This window comes from Paroedura picta, chromosome 8, assembly GCF_049243985.1.
Source record: "Paroedura picta isolate Pp20150507F chromosome 8, Ppicta_v3.0, whole genome shotgun sequence".
NCBI lineage: Eukaryota > Metazoa > Chordata > Lepidosauria > Squamata > Gekkonidae > Paroedura > Paroedura picta.
Window position 1 is genome coordinate 45,695,926 of NC_135376.1, and position 20,465 is coordinate 45,716,390.

Sequence of the window (20,465 nt, forward strand, 5' to 3'; positions counted from 1 at the left end):
ACAGTAAGGGGGAGGCCAATTAGCTGTGAAATTTTTTTTTCTGCCTCCACTCTGGTAGTTTTGTCACCTCAACCTTCTGCCTGTTTACAGATGCCCAAACTGGCTGTTCTGGAAAGTAGCCGGCCCTGAAGTAGAAGCTCTGGTCAGGGAGGCCTAGTCAACTATAGAATGAATTTTACCTAGGAGAGGACTGTGCAGTAGTCCTCCCTGGGGTGATCAGGAAGGAGCTGAAGCTTGGCTTTTGAGGTTATTTGACCACAATCCTGTCTCTTGAAGGTTTCCTGGATTTATAAAGTAGCCAATCATCCCACTTCAAAGGCTGTTGCCACAACAGTTAGGGAGAGAAATATGCACAACAACATAGGTTGGATCCCGCCAGCTTATTCTTTTGTTTCCACCCAATTCCTCTCTTTTCGGTAGCCCTTGTCTCAATCATCATTCAATGGTAGAACATGTTTCAGTCCCTGCCCTGTCCTGTTGAAAGGCTTCAAGACAGCAAATGTTGAGACTTCTTGGACTCCTTAGAAGTGCCGCAAGACAGAGGGAATAAATAATGCTGAACTAGATCAGTTGAAGCCCAAATGCAGTGTAAGGTAGATTCACAAATAAAAGCTGTTTTAAAGATTTCTCTGTGCATCCAACTGAGTATCTGTCATACTGTAGATCCCGCCTCCCCCAGTGTGTAAGAACCTAGGGAGACAATGGGCTCTTGTTGATCTTTTTTAGATCCCTTATAGTTCTATTATAAATGAGGTCTGTATTGAGGGATATACCCCTAGACATTGTGAATACTTCATGTAGATGGTATTATATATGCAAAAGATTCCCACCTATAGTCTGCCATTAGTATGATCAATTATGCAGGGAAAATATTAGGACACTTTTGGATCCACTACAGTATTTCCACATAGAGTTGGATTTCTCAACTAGGGTTTCTTGAGGGCCCTGAAAGGATTTCCTGAATGTGTGATAATTGATTTTTTATATATTTTTAAAATTCATTAAAAAATTATCAGGTTATATGACCATATATGGTCATGTTGACCTACTTGCCATACCAAAATGGCTAATGATGGGCGTGGAGGGGGGTGGGAAAGGGAGGGTCCCCAGATAGGTGTGTACATGGCTATGCTTCCTAACTATATTCTGCATAATGGCACTGCACTGGGAATAAACCTATGAAACATTTCTTTTTGAGTGAGAAAAACCTTTTCTTACAAAGCATTTGACTCATTCCACATGTGCAGCGTGAAAACTTCTGAGAACACTTAAAATTTTTCTCCATAAACCCACTTATTATAGACCAGCCTTTTCAATTTTTTCCCTTTGAGAAACCCCTGAAACATTCTTCAGGCTATGAGAAACCCCAGAAGTGGCATGATCATGCAGAATATGGTTGGGAAGCAGAGCTGTGTAGTTGCCCACCTGGAGCCCCTCCCCCACTCCCTCCAGGCCCATCATTGGCCATTTTGGGAGGGAGGGATTAGGTCAACATGACCATATATGGTCATATCACCTGATAATTTTTAATATATTAAATTTGATAAACATTTATTTCCCACTCATACAGGAAACCCTTCTAGGGCCACCAACAAATGGTGGCACCACAATCTGGTGGTTGGTAACTCTAATGATTACAGATGCCATGGGAAAGAAAGCATGCAGCCTTCTGTTCATTTGTCTATCTGTTTGCTGTTTGGGAGTGATGGGAGACATAACTGGATTAAGCCATAGCTCAGTAGCAAAACATCTACTTTGCATGCAGAAGGTCCCAGGTTCAGTCCCCAGTTTCTCCAGTTAAAAGGATCAGGTAGCATGTGATGAGAAAGAACTCTCTACCTGAGGCATCAGGCAGCCATTACCGGCCAGAACATATAATACCAATCTTGATATACTGATGGTCTGACCCATCTTCCTGGATTCCCAAGGGCATGCACTAAACAGATGAATAAACTGCTATCCACTCTTTAGGAACACACTGAAAGTACACACTGGCACTTACTATAAGCTCCAGAAATTCCAGCAACGATTTGTATAGAAAGGATAATGATCCCACTGGTTCCTATTTCAGGATCTGTTCTATGAGCCCAGTAATAAATAGGCTAACACTTTGTATATTAACAACTTTATTAAGTATGTTGGGCAGCATCCAGCAGTGGTTTCCACACATGTGCAAAGTACAGTGTCAAGCAGATAAAACCAAAGCTAGATTGTGAAAAGCACCTGTCAGTTTATCAACACTGCTGCTTCTGATAACAGATGTCAAAATAAGGAAAAGGTCATGAGGGATTAAAAGAGGGGCAGAAGCCAACTTGGAGATTTAATAACATTTCTTCTCGTTACCCCCTACCTACCAACCAAAACATGGACTATACTAAGCCAAGAGTTGCTCATTTTCACCTTTTCTGGTATAAGGTGTCACGTACTGGCCCTGCATTGTAATTGTTCCCTGTGAGAACAATTTGGAAATCTCTTTAACAGTAAAAAATTCCTTTGTTTTCATGCAACTACTAGAAAGCATAGAAAGACACTTAACGCCAGATAAAAATCTAGGCCTCTAAAATACCACACACCTAGACAGTTAAAAAAAAAAACACACAACATTCTTGTATCGTAAGGCAAGCCAGGCTCCCTTGCCTATGGGAGAAGGCCGTAGTATGGTCCACCATTAAACATCTCAGGTGGGGCTGATATCTGTTGGTCTCTACTGACAAGCTAATAATCAGGATCGTCCACTAGGTCCACTGAAAGTCACCTTTACCATTCACAAAAATACCTCAAACAGCTTCAGAACTATAAGCCATTGCCAAGTGAACGTAACGGGTCAAAGCAATGTGCCTGCCTGCCTGCCTGGCAAATCAGATTGGCCACCACAGTCTCTGCCCCAGTAACGGCATGCTTGCTGGGCTGAACCTCAAAGCACCAATGCAGACCAGCTTCTCAGCCAAGGATAGGACAAACCTTTAAAACCAGCTGAACTTGGTTAAAGTAAGGTCTGGACACCACTACGACTTGCGCTACTGAACAAGGAGACAAACAAAGTGAAGTGGCATTGATGCACCCACTGGATGAGAAAACTGCCGATCAGAAGACAATTTTTAAAAGTAACCAGAGAGGGCACACTCTCCTGGCAATGCCAACTGATGTACAGGGCAATCATTTGCAGAGCTGCCCCAGCCTAGGCCTCTTGGAAACAATGGGCTGAAGTAACTGCACTGAACTGCATGGCTAGATGCCCAGGGTACGTCTGGGATGCATAATAAGTCCCTGATATTACACTTAAAGTATTATAATATGGGGAATACGGTTGGGGGTGAAACGCAGCTCTCTCCTTTCTATTTGTCAGCACTGAGTAGGGGTTTTTAAAAATGAATCTCTGAGAACATCCCTGCAGAGTGACTTCATGGCAGCTCTCAGTGCTTCAGCAGTTTCAGACACCAGGCACAGCTACTGAATGAAAAGGATACGCTGATGCTACAGAATCACAACTGACAGCACTCTGCTGCCTGGGCAGAGCCTCCCCACCTTTTCACAATAAGCCTCCAGAAATAAGGGGAAACGGCTATGGTGATATTGCTCATCAGAAACACATTGCTCCTCAGTCCAAGACCATCCTTCTTGCAGAAGAGCCACCCAGAAACAGATATCCTTCAGCAGGACCCCAAATATATTTGTTTGCTAGGAGATCATTCAGCTTATCTCAGTTAGTACATACCTTTTATCTACTCCCCTCCCCCCAAGAGCCAGCTAGTTATCCCAAACGTTCCAGGAACTACTCTTGTTCATCGGCTCTTATACTAGGAAGGAACCAGGTGACAGAGAAAGCTTATATTAAGCCAGCTTTATAGTGCAATCCTAAACCAGAGTTATACCTTTCTCAGCCAGCTGACTCAGATGTACACAACTTCGTTTAAGATAGCACTGTTAATCTCACATTCTCAACATCAAGGTCTTACCCTGGGGTTTTATTCTTCTAAAAACACTGTGAGAGCCATTGCTGAACACACAAGACCGCGTTGGCTCTGCAGAACAGGCTATGAGATTTGCCCTCCCATGCAGCTACTGAAACAGGGGCAGGAGGCAACTTGAATCCCAGCTTGCCTATTCCAGCCCTGAGGAGTTTCTCTGAGAGCAGTGAGGACCTCCAAGAGCAAAACAAAAGCTTTGCAACAAAAAGACAAACTGGACCACATCCAAAAGACAGTGACAGTCTGTAGCACACAGAACAAGGCTTTGTCAACATCTGGGAGATCGAGTCCCTCAATTCTTGCTACCTACTGCAGTTTTTTCTGCCAACATTTGGCTATAGGCGGTCAGAAGGCTAGCACCCTGCTGCATTGTCTTTTAATACCTAAATGGCCAACAATATACCACATTTGGTTTCCAGCAGCAGTGTTTGCTTTAAAAAAAAAAAGAAAGCTTAAAAATCCGAAGCACCAAAACATATTTATTTTTAAAAATAACAACTATAAAAACAAAATCCTCAATTCAAAGGAGATGCATGGTCCTTTCCATTTCTGTAACAGTGCAGAAACAGCCAAACAGCCAACTCTGGAATGGCCACCTCCCTCAGGAAGTCACTACTCAACTTCTGAAGGATTCCAGTTGTCAGTGTTGTTCCCTCCTGGGGTACATTCATGGAAAATGGCCCCTCCAGCAGTAACAAGGTACTCCAAGAGGGAGAGGGGCTGTGTGGCTGACCCAACAGTACTAAATAATTATACTGTTAAAACATCAGTGTTAGTGTTTGTACGCGGGTAGGGAAAAAGCATAATAGGACTGTGCGTGAGAGAGCACACAGGAACAAACCATTGGTGCTGTTAATAATTCAGTTGCCATCAAGTTTTGCAATAAATAAAATAGCTCTAAAAAACATTACCCGGCTTCCCCGCAAGGATGGATGAATAGCCCTGTGTGCAGGGGATACAGCCTAGGCATAAAGCTTCAGCTTTTTACAGAAAACATCAACACTGTAAATCTTTAGGCTACATATGAGGCAGGATGGGGGGGGGGGGCGGAGAAGGGCCAAGACACACTTGTCTCCTCTACAGGATGCTAAAACAAGGATGGTCCGGGATAGACCCGAGGAAGGGTGTTCCTGTTCTACACCATGCATTACAAACTAGTTCCTAAAATTAACCGCTCCAACCATTCTGTTGTGATTCAAACTCTCACATACCAACCTCAGGATTTAACACACTGGCACACAAACAGCAGTAAGTGGGGTTTTAACAGCTCAGGATGTGCTTATTCTCTTTTGGGGTTTGAAAAAAAGGGTGGGGAGAAAAGTGGCCCATCTAAAAACCAATTACTGAGCAATGGAGACCTGCAACAAACTCCGTCCAGAGTTTCCATGACAGCGCTGCAGCCCAGCTCACATTCCTAGACGGACCATTTGGAGCCCAAACACAGACTGTATACAAATGCTCGTGTTCCCATCTGGCTTAGCTGCTCAGATTCTAAGCCATTCTTTTCCCGTCTGTTGCGAGAAACACACTCCCTCCCCAAAAGTTCAAGGACCAACTGAAAAGGAACTGTTCCAACAAAGTTCATTCCCATTTCTCACCTACCTCCCGCAAGAGCAATCAGAAGTCAAGCCAAAACCCCGGCCTTTCCTTTTGCTCTGTGAAAGTCCAGAGCATGCTGGCACCATCCACCCAAACACATGCACACAAACGAGGAGCCCCTCTGACACTCCGACTCAGAAAAGCGAGTTGAGAAGAAGACGAAATCTCCAAGGAGACCCCAGGATGCACCTGGGTTAGAAGGTTTTCCGGTGGATTGCCCGGGAACTGTCTTCTTCGTATTCTTTCTTGGAAACCCACATTTTCTTAAAGGTGTCCAGAGAGGCCAGGATGGAGCCACTAAAGAGGGACCAAGCAAACAAGTTAGATGAAGATGACCTGTAGGGAAAGTGATTGGGCTGCCAGAGACTAACATGGCTGCCCCTTTTCAGTCTCCAATAAAAGACCAGTCCTGGCAGCCAAGCCCCTCTGAAAGGCGTCTTGATCACACCTACAGGTTTTCCTCACAGAATGTGCGAGGACGGGTATTGGATAAATCCCAGAATGCATTCTCCTCAAAAGCTGGGCCAATGCCATGCATGAACCAGATGTGACTTCAGAACACACCACAAGTCTTTGTACAACACAGAACAGCAGTGTGGTTGGGGTGCAGTGGCTGCCCAATCAACGGCAGTTCCCAATAGGTTGAGAGCTTGTAAACTGTGTGGCTGCAGCTACCCAAGCCACTAAAGCCTGACTTCTACTACAGCTCCCCAAGAGGCACTGCAGCAGCTATTTATTCATTACATTTTTAGCCCACCACTCTGTGTACAAGCCATATAAACCCATTAAAAACCCTACCCGATAAAACATAAGACATAACCCTAGATGGCGACATAACCCCAAAACTCCCTCCTCCCCATCCAGCAGCCATCCACCTTGGGGGTTGCTTGATGTAAATGCATAGCCTGAGGAGGGGCTCCGTAGATCTTAATCCTGGTCTTAACCAAAGACCTGGTGGAAGAGCTTTGTTTTATGGAATATGAAACCTCCAGTTAAGCTCTAATTTTTCTACTTACTTCTAAGAAAAATCCCTAAAGAATCTTATGCACTGAGGTCACTACAGAAATAAAAATAAACAAGTGAGGGACCCACACGTGTTTTTAGGGGCTGCATCATTTCCCCTTTATCCCTTCCTCCACCATTTCCTCTTTCCCATCCCTGGCAGCACCAGCTCTTCCCTTTTCCAGCTTCCTCTTCCCTTCTTAACCACAACCCACCTTATCTTCACCTGTTTCCTCATCTTCAGCCTTCCCTCAATACCCCTGATAGCCTCTTCCCAGGAACAGTCTGCTTGGACTCTGTGGCACCTGGCCCTGGGCAGGGCTGTGTGGTGTAATTATACTACTCTGTGCTATGCCAAACATGGCCAGTCCAGATTCTCTTCTCCCAGTATAAGGAAGCAATGATGCCGATCTGAATTAGTGGGAGAGTCCATGAGAAAGCAAATAGGATTAAAATTTCAGCTGTAGTGGATTTATGGTGTACGCACCCAATCCATGTAGAATACAATCTCTCTTGAGGAGCAGATATCTGAAGAAGGAGACAGGATTAGCTGTTTAGCATTTATTCTTCACATGTGAGGCTCAAACATTCCTTCCTAGCAGATTACTTCTGTGTCTGTCTCAGCCACACTTTGACCACAGGGTTTGGAAATGGAAGAGATACATGGTCAGTTGTGCACCCTTTTCACTAAGAGGTCTCCTATTTGCCCCCCCCTTTTTTTTTTAATATACAGCCTCCTCAAAAGAAACCATATGATTCTGCATCTGTCCCAACAGACTGGGTCACCAAAGCTTCAGGCACAATAAATGTATTCATCTTTAAGGGTCACAAGACTGCACAAGATGAACACCTAGTGTTAAAACAAAACCAACAAAAACAGAAGACTAATGTATTATTTTGGGTATGTTTGGATGGATTTGACTTATAATGTTTTCTATATACTGCAGCCCACGTTACTGCGAATAGCTGCTTAAAAGGTGAGAAATATATCCTATAAACAAGGGCTGTTAAATTGAAGTTAATGCTTACACTAAACCAACATTATTCACATTTACTCCAGAGGGAAAGACTGCAACTCTACCTTTCATAGGGCCACAGTTTGGCCCAGCCAACCAGGTGCTCCCCTTCAGAGGATAAAACACAATGGTAGAACTCTACCTACCCTGATTTTGACATCCTTGGGGGCCAGTTTCTTCACTTCACTTAGAAGTCTATCACCGAAACCTGAACAGACAATAAAAGCGAACCTGAGTTTCAAGGCAGGAATTCAGATTTTTGCTTGTTTTTTATCTTGACAAGGGTTTCGCATATCAAAACCTCTTGATTTTCAGGAAAGGGGGAAACATCTATTACTTCATCTTTTGTCCTCCCCTGATCCGTTTGTGGTGCAAAGAAGTATTTGCAGAGAATCCACAAAACTGATGCTGGAATAAAATGTCCTTATACTTTATCGTGTCACTGGACTTGCTTGTTCTGGATAGTACTAAGTTCCCCTTCTTCTTATAGAAAGGAAAATGGGACATATTACAGGCTGGATAATACAGGACGAAATACTTCCAGAAGAGACATCAGTGATGATAAAATGCAACAAAAGGGCAGGTTTAAGTAGGCTACATAACTGGAGTATCTCAGCAAGATGATGAGACACTGCAACAATAGTTTTGCAGATACAAAGTTCATAAAATACCTTTTCAAGGGAAGCTTCACACCTCAAATTGGGCTGAAGCAATTATCCTCCTAACAGCTCCCCACCCTACTCCCACAGTCAAGGGTGTTTCTATTGATCCTCACTCCCACAGGAGCTCATTTGGCATCACTAGATTCCAAGATGACAAGGCCAGAAAGAGATTAAACTTTCAGCTTAGAACCCCAGAAATCTCAAAGACAAAGAAGTGACAAAAAGAACCTTTGAAGAGTGTTGAGCCTCCAGAAAGCACAATGTTGGAGAACAACGTTCGCCTCAAATCCATATCAGACTTCTGAATTGCAAACACCAACACTTCATGCAGTCCCTCACACTCCTCCCCAATCAGGTCTGGTCGGAATAGCAGCTCAGGGGCCCGGAATCGGGCAGGGCCAATCTGTAAATAGCATAAAGGAGTTCTTGTTACCAGGGAAATACACAGAATGAAGAGAACAGAAATGTCTGAATTAAGAGGCAAAAAACATGTTCACATCAAGGAAATGACTTGAAGAGCTGCACAAGAGCTCTGTGAAGCTCAATATTGTCATGAAGAGTGTGAGGAGTGAGCAGCATTTGAACAGGGTAAGGATGCAGGCCTGCAAAACAGTGTGGACCATACAGAGCAACAGGACTCCTTTGACTAGATACTGCCTCCTCCATGGCTTATGTCAAGTTAACTTGTTAGCCAGTCATGTCTGTGAAACATGCAATAAAGCTCTGTAACCACTTGACACTCTGTGCCTTTGTATATTCTGGCTTATTCGTTTTGTTCATCTACTGGCCTCTGGCTCCCAGAAGATCTACTTAGAGGCTGGGAAGAGAAATTATGTAGGATCCAGAGATTTCAAAGCAGGAGCTTCCCACACACTTTCAAAAGGGTGTTTGAAAATATAATGTCTATCTTTTAAAAAAATGAAGCCAGTGTGATGTAGTGGTGAAGAGCAGCAGACTCTGATCTGAAGAGCTGGGTTTAATTCCCCCACTCCTTCTCCACATGAACTCTCTCAGTCAATTACCTCAAACGGTGCCTGTTGTGGGGAGAGGAAGGGAAGGTGATAGTAAGCCACTTTGAGACTCCTCAAGGTGGAGAAAAGCAGGGTATAATAACCAACTCGTCTGAGGGATGCTGCACAACACAAAAAGCCTTGAACACTCTTTCAGCTAGAACCTTACATTTATGCAGGTTCCAGGAACTCCCTCAAAAGAACAGCCTGGCCTGGGCTTTTGGCTTTCATTTTTTGAGTGTGTCTGTACATTTTAAAATGTTGTTTCCAACTAGTAGCAAGCTTTCCATTGGACAACTTTATTTTTGTTACAAAATTTTTAAAAGTGCACTCTTAACACCTTCAGAGGAGATACTCAGAATGCCTCCAGTATTTTGCATGGATAACTCTGACACTATCATGAAAGGCACACACTTTACCTCTGATATAAACTGGCCTTAATTTTCTTGCTGATCTGCAGAATAACTATGCCTTATTTAACAGTGTTTGGCTTCTGGTTTTCAACAATGTAATGGCCAAGTTCTTCACAAACCTCAATGGTGCTTCCATCTGGAAGGTAATACTGAGCTTTCTCTGTTTCTAATGTCTCATCCTTCTGTGGGTTTATTGACAGATAACAAGCCCTCTGTGAAAAAATGGAAAGCATAGACCATGTTATTTCAAAAGGATCCTTTCAAAAGACAAACTGGGCATGCATGTGGCAGAAAGCACAGAAGTGGAATTACTCCCCTCTTCAAAATGGCAGCAGTAGCACCATCCCCAGCTCCTGTATACTGAAAACTCAATAAAATGCAAGATCAAGACACACAGGATTGACACTGAAGCAAAGCATTCTAGGAACAAAAGCTGGACAATGATTTAAACCCCTTTGCAGGGCTATAAGGCAAATTAACAGCCCAGTCCTAAGCAGAGTTCAGTGCAACAGGGCAGGGTTACTAAAGATCCTAGAAGAATCTCAAGTCTCCCAGAAATAGCTAAACAATATATTGTCTGGGTGAGAACCACAGGAAAGACCAAAGAATGAACCACAGCTGTTGCCAGCACAATGTCTTCTCTACCAGCCTGTCTACGATCCTCTAAATGAGATTCCAAGTGATCTGGTCAGCTTGCTGCATCCCTGCTCCCAGATACAGTGAGAATTATACCACCCCAAAATGCCATAAGAGTGTGGTTAGCTAAAATCCATAAGAGAACAGTATTCTGCTATGATACAGAGTTCAGCATTCAGTCTTTTTGACAAGGCTGGGAAGGGATCATGGAATCTTGCATGATTCCAACAGCTTCAGTGAATCCATCACCCAGGTCTGTCCAAATCTTTACAAAAACCAGCAATTTAAATATCCTGGGGGCCAAATTAAATCAGCTTTTTCAGCCTAGACAGAATATTAACTAGGCACACATGTCTAGTCACTCTCCTTGTCCACAGCACAATGAAGATCATATGATGTCACAGCAACACTGAGAGCATGTCTGTTGGGAATCTATGAAGAACCATGTTATGGTGCTTTACTGGAGCTACCATTTCAGAAATGGGGGAAATCACATGTTTTGAATGCTTCCTATGGAAAGCCAATATGTGAATACGGAGAATTCGATCCTAACAAATTGGGACCTGATGGATCCTAAGAAAATGCAGCTCTGGATTAAGGCTCAAAGACCTTGAACAGGTATCTGCAGTTTAAACAGCTCTCCCCACCACCACATTCCTCTTGTAACTTGGACAGGAAGTCCCTTAGAAACCACAGGATACTTTAGGGGTGACAGTCCAGGTCATACTTCACTACTATGTTCCCTCGGAGAGGAAATTGCTTCCAAAGACGGGAGCATGCAGGTACCTCTTTTATGGTTTTGACGATCTCAAATTCAGATGATGTATGGAAATCGTAGCCTTCCTTCCGAAGGTACAGACGAAGGAAACGGGAGACATCACGGCCGGCTATGTCAATCCGCATAATGGAGTGGGGCATGGCAAACCCTTCATAAATGGGAACTGCATGGGTGACTCCATCCCCAGAGTCCAACACAACCCCTGTGGTTCTCCCCGTTGCATAACTAAAGAAAAGGAACACATTTCAGATATTAAACACTGAAAACTTTGTAGAAACCAACACCGATGGGCATATGGTGACATCTGCCAAAGCAATGATTATTCCCAGGTAAATTGCTTTACTATCATCTAGAAATTACTATAGGGATATTTTTAAATGGATGGCAAATGTCCAAAAGCAAAAGGTTCTACTGGAGATCCACCCTTTAGAAAAGGATGGTACTGCCTAAATACATGAGGAATTCTCACAGAAATAACCAGTCTGAACTCAGTCTGCTACCTACACACACACACATAACAGCAATAAATCCTGACCTGGATTTCTGTCATCATGTCCTCAAGTAGTATCTTACAAGCCTCATTGCACCACCCCATACAATTTTAGCCTAAGCCCATCAGTTCCAATGGGCTTAAACTGGAGTGACTCCGCATGGCATTGCACTGTAAGACCACCACCCTAAGCACACATACCTGGGGGAAAAAGGTCTCTTGAGCTATGGGACCTACTTCTGAGCAAAATATTCCCATGCACACAAGTGTTCTGTACTGCAGAAACTGGCTGCCCCACCATGGTAAGTCCTGAGACAGCAAATTTAGGTAGGGAAAATACTCACAGGCTTAGCACAGCTTGCATAGAGATGAAGAGGGCTGGCACATTAAACGTCTCAAAGAAAACCTCAGCAGCTCGTTCACGGTTCTTCCGGGGGTTCAGCGGAGCCTCTGTGAGGAGCACTGGATGCTGGCGGTTAGGAAAACAAGAAGCTTATCTGGATGGAATTCCCAGGGCTTAGATAGATTTTTCCAGCCCTTGATCAAAAGACACCAGCAGGATCTTTATACAGTAGAAAAAGAATCATCCATCAGATACCCCAGGCAGGGCCCCAATCTCTGTGTCAGTGTTGATCCCTGGATAATGGGTTGGGGAAGTGATTGGAAGCTGGTATTCTACTTATGTAAGTGTACAAGTGTACAATGGATATCCATGGGAAAGAGTTTGGGTCCAAGAATGATCTGAAAACACAGAGTAAGGTCAATGCATAGAACTAACCTAGCAGGAAGTTAAGCTCTGAGTAGAGCTTAGATGGGAACACATCTGAAAATCACATGTCAGTCATTCTGAGGGAAAGCAGGTTATAGATACAACAATCCAATTATTATCTTGTATGAATGATTTCAGGTCCATCAGATCAAGCTTCCTGCTAGTCACCCTCAAAATACCTTCTCATTGGCTGGGTTGTTAGAAATACAAGATAAGGCCCCTGGAGAAAGGGGCAAAGTGACCCAGGAGACAGGAGAAGACTGCAAGTAATTCTGCCAAAGGGTTCAGAGGGTGAGTTTTTCCTCCATGCTGCATGGGAGGCTAATTCAGGAGAATGGCATTTATTTCTTCCTTCCAATTGAATTTGTCTTTAAGCTAATAGGTGGGGGTGAGGAAGGTTCTTCCAGGATGTCTCTCGCACATGATTCACAAGAACCTATAGAGCAAGGACTAAGGGAGGCCATCTTGTTTGGTATTCTGGGGTTTGTGGGCCAACTCACCTCTTCAGAGAAAGTCTGGAGCTGGTCTTTTGAGTACACATACTGCCAGATACGCTCCATGTCGTTCCAGTCCTTCACTATGCCATGCTCCATTGGATAGCGTATAGAAAGGAGGCCTCGGTGCTCCTAGTTGAAGTCAACAAGACCCCAAGTCAGCCAGAGGAACAGTCACATATACCCCACACCCTGTAGTAGGTATCCCAATGCTGACAATGAATCTACTTCCTAAGAATCCCATCAAATAACACTCAACTTCTAAAATTAAAAACAGAGAATGAGTTTGACAGAGGAGACAAAATACTTTGATGACAAACTACCCTCTATTTAGAACCCATAGTCTGAAGGCACTACTTTGCAGAAGCCAACCAGGTTTGCATGGGAAACAGCTTGGAACTCTGCCTCAAGTTCAAGCAAAATAAGATGATAGTCAGACATAATCTTTAACCGCTCCTCGCGGAACGGATAAAATAAAACCGTAAGGCCTCTGTCGGAGGGACCTGTCCGGGATGAGGAAGGGTGCCGGTTGGCCCCTTCCCCCGGACTGACAATCGGAGGGCCCAATCGGCAGGCGCAAAGCTCCTGGGTCCTTCGATTGTCAGTCCGGTAGCAAGGGACCAATTGCGAGCCGCTCGCAGCTTCACGCCTCCCGAACTGCCCCCCTTCCACTCTCTGTGCATTCAGCTGGCCGCCGCCATTACCTGTCTTGCTTTCCTGATGGCGGCAGCGGCGGCGGCAGCGGAGCCAGCACAGCCGGTAGCGCCGCAGCCCAACCTGGAGGAGCTGGCGCCGGTGCCGCAAGTGGTGGCCAGCAGAACACCCAGAGCTGGCAGCGGCGGCGGAGACAGCGGTGGCGGCAGCGCAGGAGCCGCGACCGCCAGCGGACCCAGAGGCAACGGCGGATCTGGCGCAGCCGCTGCCGCCAGCGGAGCCCCCAGTGGAGGTGAAAATGGCTGCGGCGGAGGAGCCAGCAGCCGTGGATGCGCAACAGCTGGCCATGGCGGCGGAGGAGCCACGAGTAGTGGTGGACCCAGCGGCGGCGGCAGTGGAGACAACAGCGGCGGTGGCGGCGCAGGACCCGCGAGCGCCGGCGGACCCAGCGGTGACAGCAGATCCGGCGCCGCCGCCACCACCAGCGGAACCCCCAGAGCTGGCAGCGGAGGTGGACACGGCAGCGGCGGTGGCAGAGGAGCTGCGAGCGGCGGCGGACCCAGTGGCGGCGGACCCAGCAGCGCCGGCGGAGCTGCCAGCGCCCCCCACCCCGCCCGCTCGGACTATGCTCAGACCCCTGGAAAAGAGAAACCTAGCACAATGAAAGATTTACTTAACCCTTTGCTAGCTGTTAAAAACCAGCTCTACACGAGAGGTCTGATCAATTCTGTGAAAAATTTGAATTTTAGCAAGCAAAGACATTCCATGATTAATCTTTAAAATATCATTGATTGACCTACACCAACTTCCCAAACTCCCTATAAAGAGAAATTATTGGGCTCCATTTGGAAATTGACACAAGTGCCATAATACAAATAATGTGCCATTAAAAGGTAATCTATATAATTTAATGAACTCACAAACATGCTACATGCAAGTTTATAGTGTATATATGAAACACTTAGATTTAGCAGAAGACCTCCAGCATCATGAAATATTTCTAATCTAGGCTGCGTTTCTCAGCAAGTTTTTCAGCCCTTTTTACAAGAGACAATTTGAGTGCCAAAAATGATAGTCAGGGACCAGTGTCGGATTCAAAGTGTTCTATTTCAGTCAGGTGCTTTGACTAAAGATACCACAAGAGAACCAATAAGAATAGTTTCCTTACCTCTGCTTTTGGTCCTATGAAAATGTCACCTTCCAATGCGCCGGCCATGACACGAACATGCTTAGGTCTGCCCACACTGAAATGGATTACACAAAGACGAGCATTTCAATTTAGATTTCCCTATTTCACTAGAAAGATAACCTTCTAGAAACTCTGGAATGCAAATGCACTTAGAGCATTGGAAATGAGTTCAAATTTGCAGTGAACTCATGATTTGGTCTTGAGCAAGTTCTTTTCTCTAAACCTCAAGGCAGGAAGAAAGGAGCCTACAATTGCAAGGCAGAGTCAAAGGACTGTAGCTTACTTGCCCTCTTTAAGAATGCCTCAGATTTAAAATCTATTCTGAAGATGCCAATGGTGCTCATATTAAGAAATTCTGCCCACCTATATCCATGAAAGTCAAAATTATCCTAGCCACATCCAGTATTAGAAATTGGTCATTTGAATTTTCAGATCTTATATACAGGGTTCCTGGACATTTGTGGGGGGGGGGGTGCCCTATGGGGCATGATGGAGCTTAGAGTGGAGGGACCTCTGTGGGGACAGTGTCAGAGTGTCCACCTGCCAAAGCTTTCATTTTCTTCAGGGGAACTGATGTCTATATTCTGAAGATCAGTTAAAATTCTGGGAGATCTCTAAGCGCCCCCTGGAGGTTGTCAACCTAACTATGCAGGCTCTCTACATCCACTGCCAAACACACACACACACACATATTGTAGTTAATATTACAGACTATCAATGATGGCCTTAAAAATACTAGGGCACTTACTAGTTAGGAAAACAGTACTTCGGTATTTGATCCCCTGCAAAACCAGCTTTAATCATGCCAGAGCCCTGTGGGGGAAAACACACACACAAGAAAATTATGTGAGAACAAGTCATACTTGGGTCATGGAGTACTTCAGTTCCTGTAGTACTAACTGAAAATTAAACAGGAATAGCAACCTAAACTTTGCATAATGCATTAAGTCTGACCACCCTGAATTCACTAAATAAAAAAGTTCCAGCCAAAAATGTCCTTGGTAAAGAATATGAGATGGTTTATTACATCCCGCTTTTCAGTACCTGAGGGAATCCCAAAGTGGCTTACAAACACCTCTCCCTCCCTCTTCCCACAACAGGCACCCTGTGAGGTACATAAAGCTGAGAGGGGATCTGTGAGAACTGTGACTGCCCAAGGTCATCCAGTTGGCTGTATGTGGAACAGCAGGGAATCCAACCAGGTTCTCCAGATTAGAAGCTACTACTCTTAACCACCACAGCACACTAGGAGGGAACTATGATAACCAATTATGTTTTTTAAAAAAACGACAGAAAGACCAGCATATTGCCAGAGGGTTATGATAGAGCTTCTGTGTTCTGCAGAATTTTTAATCATGTTCAATGTTCAGCATATTAAAAAAAGATGTTTCTGGCATGATGAAGGGCCCACAATCTGCAGTTTTTAACCTTCATAAAATGGAATCCAGAAAGTGCTGCGGATTCACAGTGTAAACCAAGGCACATTTATTCAGAACTAAACCACACATTAATCAGTGGGGCTTACTCTTAGGAAAGCACGTGCAATATTATAGCCTTAATTAGATTACATAGTATTGGAAACAAAATAGATTCCACATGAAGCTGCCTTACACTGAATCCAACCATTGGCCTATCAAAGTCAGTATTGCCTACTCAGTCTGGCAGCAGCTCTCCAGGGTCTTAGAGGTCTTTCTCATCACCTCCTGCCCGATCTTTTTAAGTGGAGATATCAGGGATGGAACCTTGGACCTTCCGCATAGCAAGCAAATGCTCTGCCATTGAACCATATGATAAACCAGAGGCTAATGCAAGAAAGAAGCAAAGATAGCAGTGTTGTTGGCCAAATATACAGTTATATCACCTTGCTGTCATTTCAGGGCAAAAAAAAAAAAAAAGAGAGCCTGGAATAGCATCATCATCAAGATTCTATTTTCCACAGTCTATTTTCTTAAGCCTGAGACTTGTAGAGAAGTTCCATAATACAGCTGGTAGTAACTGTGAAACAAAATACTGAAGAATCTACATTAAACAGTCCACAGGCACAGGAGATGCTTCTTCAGTTTATATAAGAAGTCAGTTTATATAAGAAGAATGTCAAAGGACAAGCACAATCCAGAGAATAGGGGCCAGTTGTATGAGTTGCTGCATAAGGCAGCAAATCACATCTCATAACAGTTTATGGAGCACAACCTCATGGCTTCCTTTGACCCTGCAGGCTGAAACGACCCAACAAAACATTTGGAAAAACCAGCCAGCATACAGGGAACTACATACATCTGGAGTAACACTCTGTTCTCAAAGCCTTTCTAGATCTCTCCTCACACTGCTGCACGGCCATAATGTAGAGTGGAAAATGTTCCATTTATCAAGATTTGTCATGAATAGACATCATTGCCAAAATGATATCAGTCTCAAAATTTTAAGCATTTACAATTATCTGAAACAGTATGTTTTATTGCATGTTTTATTGATTTATAAACTGTAGAGGGGGAGAAACAAAGCCATCAATACATATAATAATAGAGTTAAAAATTCACTCAATTGGGTGTATAATCAAACCAAATTCTAATCTGTGTCTTTCTCACACATGGTGGAAGGGATGGGAGGGGCACACAGGAAAGGCCCTTAGATGCTCTAAACTGGCATATGGGATCAGGATTTCACGTCCTCCGATTCTAGATCATTTGGAACTTTAAAGATAATATCCAGCACTTTGAATTGTGCCCAGAACCTCAACTTCAGTCAGACCAGAGTGCAATTCCTTAAACTTTGATCAGCCTTATGAATGACTAACAGCACATTAGTCTTGCCTGGACTGGTGTGCTTCAATTTATTGTCTCTCATCCAACCTATATCTGCCTCCAAACAATGGTGCAGGATATCCATGGCTTCATCTGGCTTGGCTAAAAGGAAATGCAGAGCTGGGTGTCATCAGCATACAGATGATACTTTGCTCTAAACCTCCAGATGACCTCCCCAGTGACAAAAAATGCTGATCTCACAGGATACAAGAACTAGCTGTTCAAATATTTCAGTGACACTGAACACATGGGGAAAGAATTGTACTTGACTATAACACACTGAAAGAGCCTCTTGTGGCACAGAGTGGTAAGGCAGCAGTCTGAAAGCTCTGCCCATGAGGCTGGGAGTTTCAATCCCAGCAGCCGGCTCAAGGTTGACTCAGCCTTCCATCCTTCCAAGGTCGGTAAAATGAGTACCCAGCTTGCTGGGGGGTAAACGGTAATGACTGGGGAAGGCACTGGCAAACCACCCCGTATTGAGTCTGCCATGAAAACACTAGAGGGCGTCACCCCAGGAGTCAGACATGACTCGGTGCTTGCACAGGGGATACCTTTACCTTTACCTTTTAATACACTGAAAGTAGACTACGTCACAAAGCTTGGGAGAAGTATATAAGAATCATTCACACACATCTGTTATAAACATGACTACATTTCTTCCACGATTTCAGAGATCAATATACATTAAACAGCCATATAGGCAATGGGAAAAGGGTAACAAAGGAAGACCCACTGGACTGTTACTGTAGGTTTTGAAAAAAGGAAAATCATTAAACTAAATAATCGAAGCCCAAGAGAAGTGAATCAAGAAACAAGGACTCTGACTTTTAAATCTGAAGGACTGAACTAGGCCAGTGTGGCCTTTTCCCTACTGACTGCCTTCATCATGTGTTTTTCACTGCTACAATGGGGAAAGCATGCATTGCTACCTGCTGCAATGGAACAAATGTGCTGTAGGTAGGATACTGAAGGGTGACAAGGAGGGAGAGAGACGCCTACTTCTTTGGCAAAGGGTTCATTCAATATGCAGAAATTTGAGAACAGAGACAGTTCTGAAAACCAGCAATGTAATGAACTGCTGTTTAGAAGGTACCCCTCACTGAAGTTTAGACAAATTAGGAATTGTGAATATTATTATTATTCACAGATCCACCATTCTGTGGGTCTCTGTGCATGTATATGTCTGCAAAATGAGGCTTTCAGTTATCAGATAAAGTGAGTCTATTCAACTAAAATAAGATTTTGTTAATCTTTAGGGAGCAGCAGGGTCAGTCTTGTAGAATGTATTAGCTATACTTTGGCCAACTCATGACAAGGAAGGGCTCCCTGGAGAAGAGCCTAATGCTGGGAGCAATCGAGGGCAAAAGAAGAAGGGGATGACAGAGAATGAGGTGGCTGGATGGAGTCACTGAAGCAGTAGGTGCAAACTTAAATGGACTCTGGGGAATGGTACAGGACAGGAAGGCCTGGAGGATCATTGTCCATGGGGTCACGAGGGGTCGGACACGACTTCACAACTAACAACAACAGCAATTAGCTATACTCCAAGAACACCTAAGACACACCTGCTCCCAGCCATCTACATCTGATGAAGTGTGCATACACACGAAAGCTTATGCCCAGAATTAAACTTTGTCGGTCTTAAAGGTGCCATTGGACTCCAACTCTGTTCTATATTGCTTCAGACCAGCACAGCTGAATCTATCTACACCTGAGCAGTCACAACAAACGTAACCACCAGGCGGAACTAATGGGGTCAAACGGGGAAAAGCATTCAAGCAACCAATAGTTTCACATAACCGCCTAAAGAGGGGGAAATATGCTTCCTGATAGGATAACTCACAGAATGACAGCAGAGCTAGCCAATCAGAGAACGACAATGCCTGAAAATGCAAGACCGTCTTCAATTATATTAGTGACGCTCTTCAGCGTGCGCCCTTTGACAAAAGAATGACAAGGATGTCAGCCAATGACAACGTAGGATGGGTCACCGAGATGGAGAAAAGAGAGACCCGGGTTCAGCCGGCGCAGGAAAAGGGCCGAAGGATCGAGCGAATTGCAGAGAGGACTTTGGAGGAGGAGAAGCCACCGACTGGATTATAAAGAGACGAAACGGCTGCAGCGCGGGGAACCGCGAGTATATTTCCCCTCCCCCGCATCCTCATAGGGCCAAATCTGAGGATCCCAATTAGGGATGAACTCACATTATCGATCACCACCGGCTGGTTCGCGATCACATCGTAGGACTCCATGGCGAGCGCCACCGCCGCCGACTCAGTCACTGCCAAAGAAGCGACAGCTCAGGATGCGGCACGCATGCTCCTGTAATCGCGCGGGGCACTCTGGGAAAACGAGTCTTTCCGGGAGAAAACGAGAGCCCCTGCTTCTGCAGCTTCCGTCCTTGGCCGTGGTTGTGGAGGAGGAAGGGCATTGTGGGAACTGTAGTTCCGCTGTGTGAAGCGCTTACCGTGTGCTCCTTTGTGGAAACTGATGGTTAGGCCAAGCCCGTTAAATTCGAGTCCGGCGGCACCATGGAGATTTGAGACAAGATTTTGGGAGTATCAGATTCCCAGAGTTATTCCCTTCATCAGAAGCGAGTAGGAATGGAGAGCTATCCCAGCCAGAAGGTGGGGAGGGTGTCGCAAAGAAGGAAATCAAGGTGCAGAGTATAGCGTGCCTTCTAATTAGCTTGATTAGAGCGGAGGGGAAATGCTTGGGGGCAGCGTCTGTCGTGAGATGTGAAGCTACCTTCATGGCCAGGCCCATATACCGGACTGTTGTCTGTTTATTGTCTGATTGATGATTGTCGGTGCTTAAACCTGTCACAGGGCACCTTATAAAGGCATTGCCAAAATAAACAATGATTTTCCAAGCTTCCGTTGCAGTTATGCCCTATCCCTCACCCCTCCATAACCCCACATGCATAAAATTTGTGATTCCTCTGTAGATTAACAGTTATTCACATTTCCAGTACAGTGAATCAT

At 44.6% G+C, this 20,465-nt stretch overlaps 1 protein-coding gene across 1 annotated transcript; it reads right to left on the reverse strand.

Annotated features, from left to right (window-relative positions):
* Positions 1–2,109: 2,109 nt before the first annotated feature.
* On the reverse strand, positions 2,110–19,819 carry ACTR1A (actin related protein 1A). Its single transcript, XM_077349546.1, has 11 exons — positions 19,686–19,819; positions 15,429–15,493; positions 14,660–14,735; positions 12,844–12,969; positions 11,919–12,043; positions 11,093–11,309; positions 9,790–9,882; positions 8,476–8,650; positions 7,732–7,793; positions 7,057–7,097; positions 2,110–5,864 (listed from the first exon to the last, which is right to left on the reverse strand). The coding sequence occupies exons 1-11, from the start codon at positions 19,731–19,733 to the stop codon at positions 5,762–5,764; spliced, it is 1,131 nt and encodes a 376-aa protein (XP_077205661.1). The 5' UTR covers positions 19,734–19,819; the 3' UTR covers positions 2,110–5,761.
* Between the last annotated feature and the right edge of the window lie 646 nt (positions 19,820–20,465).

Excerpts from the sequence above, each read along its gene's own strand:
- ACTR1A (XM_077349546.1), bottom strand. The coding sequence starts at position 19,733 with ATGGAGTCCTACGATGTGATCGCGAACCAGCCGGTGGTGATCGATAAT. Across the intron at positions 9,883-11,092 it reads TCGTCAAAACCATAAAAGAG|AGGGCTTGTTATCTGTCAAT; the intron begins GTACCTGCATGC and ends ATTTTTTCACAG. Across the intron at positions 8,651-9,789 it reads CAGATGGAAGCACCATTGAG|ATTGGCCCTGCCCGATTCCG; the intron begins GTTTGTGAAGAA and ends TGCTATTTACAG.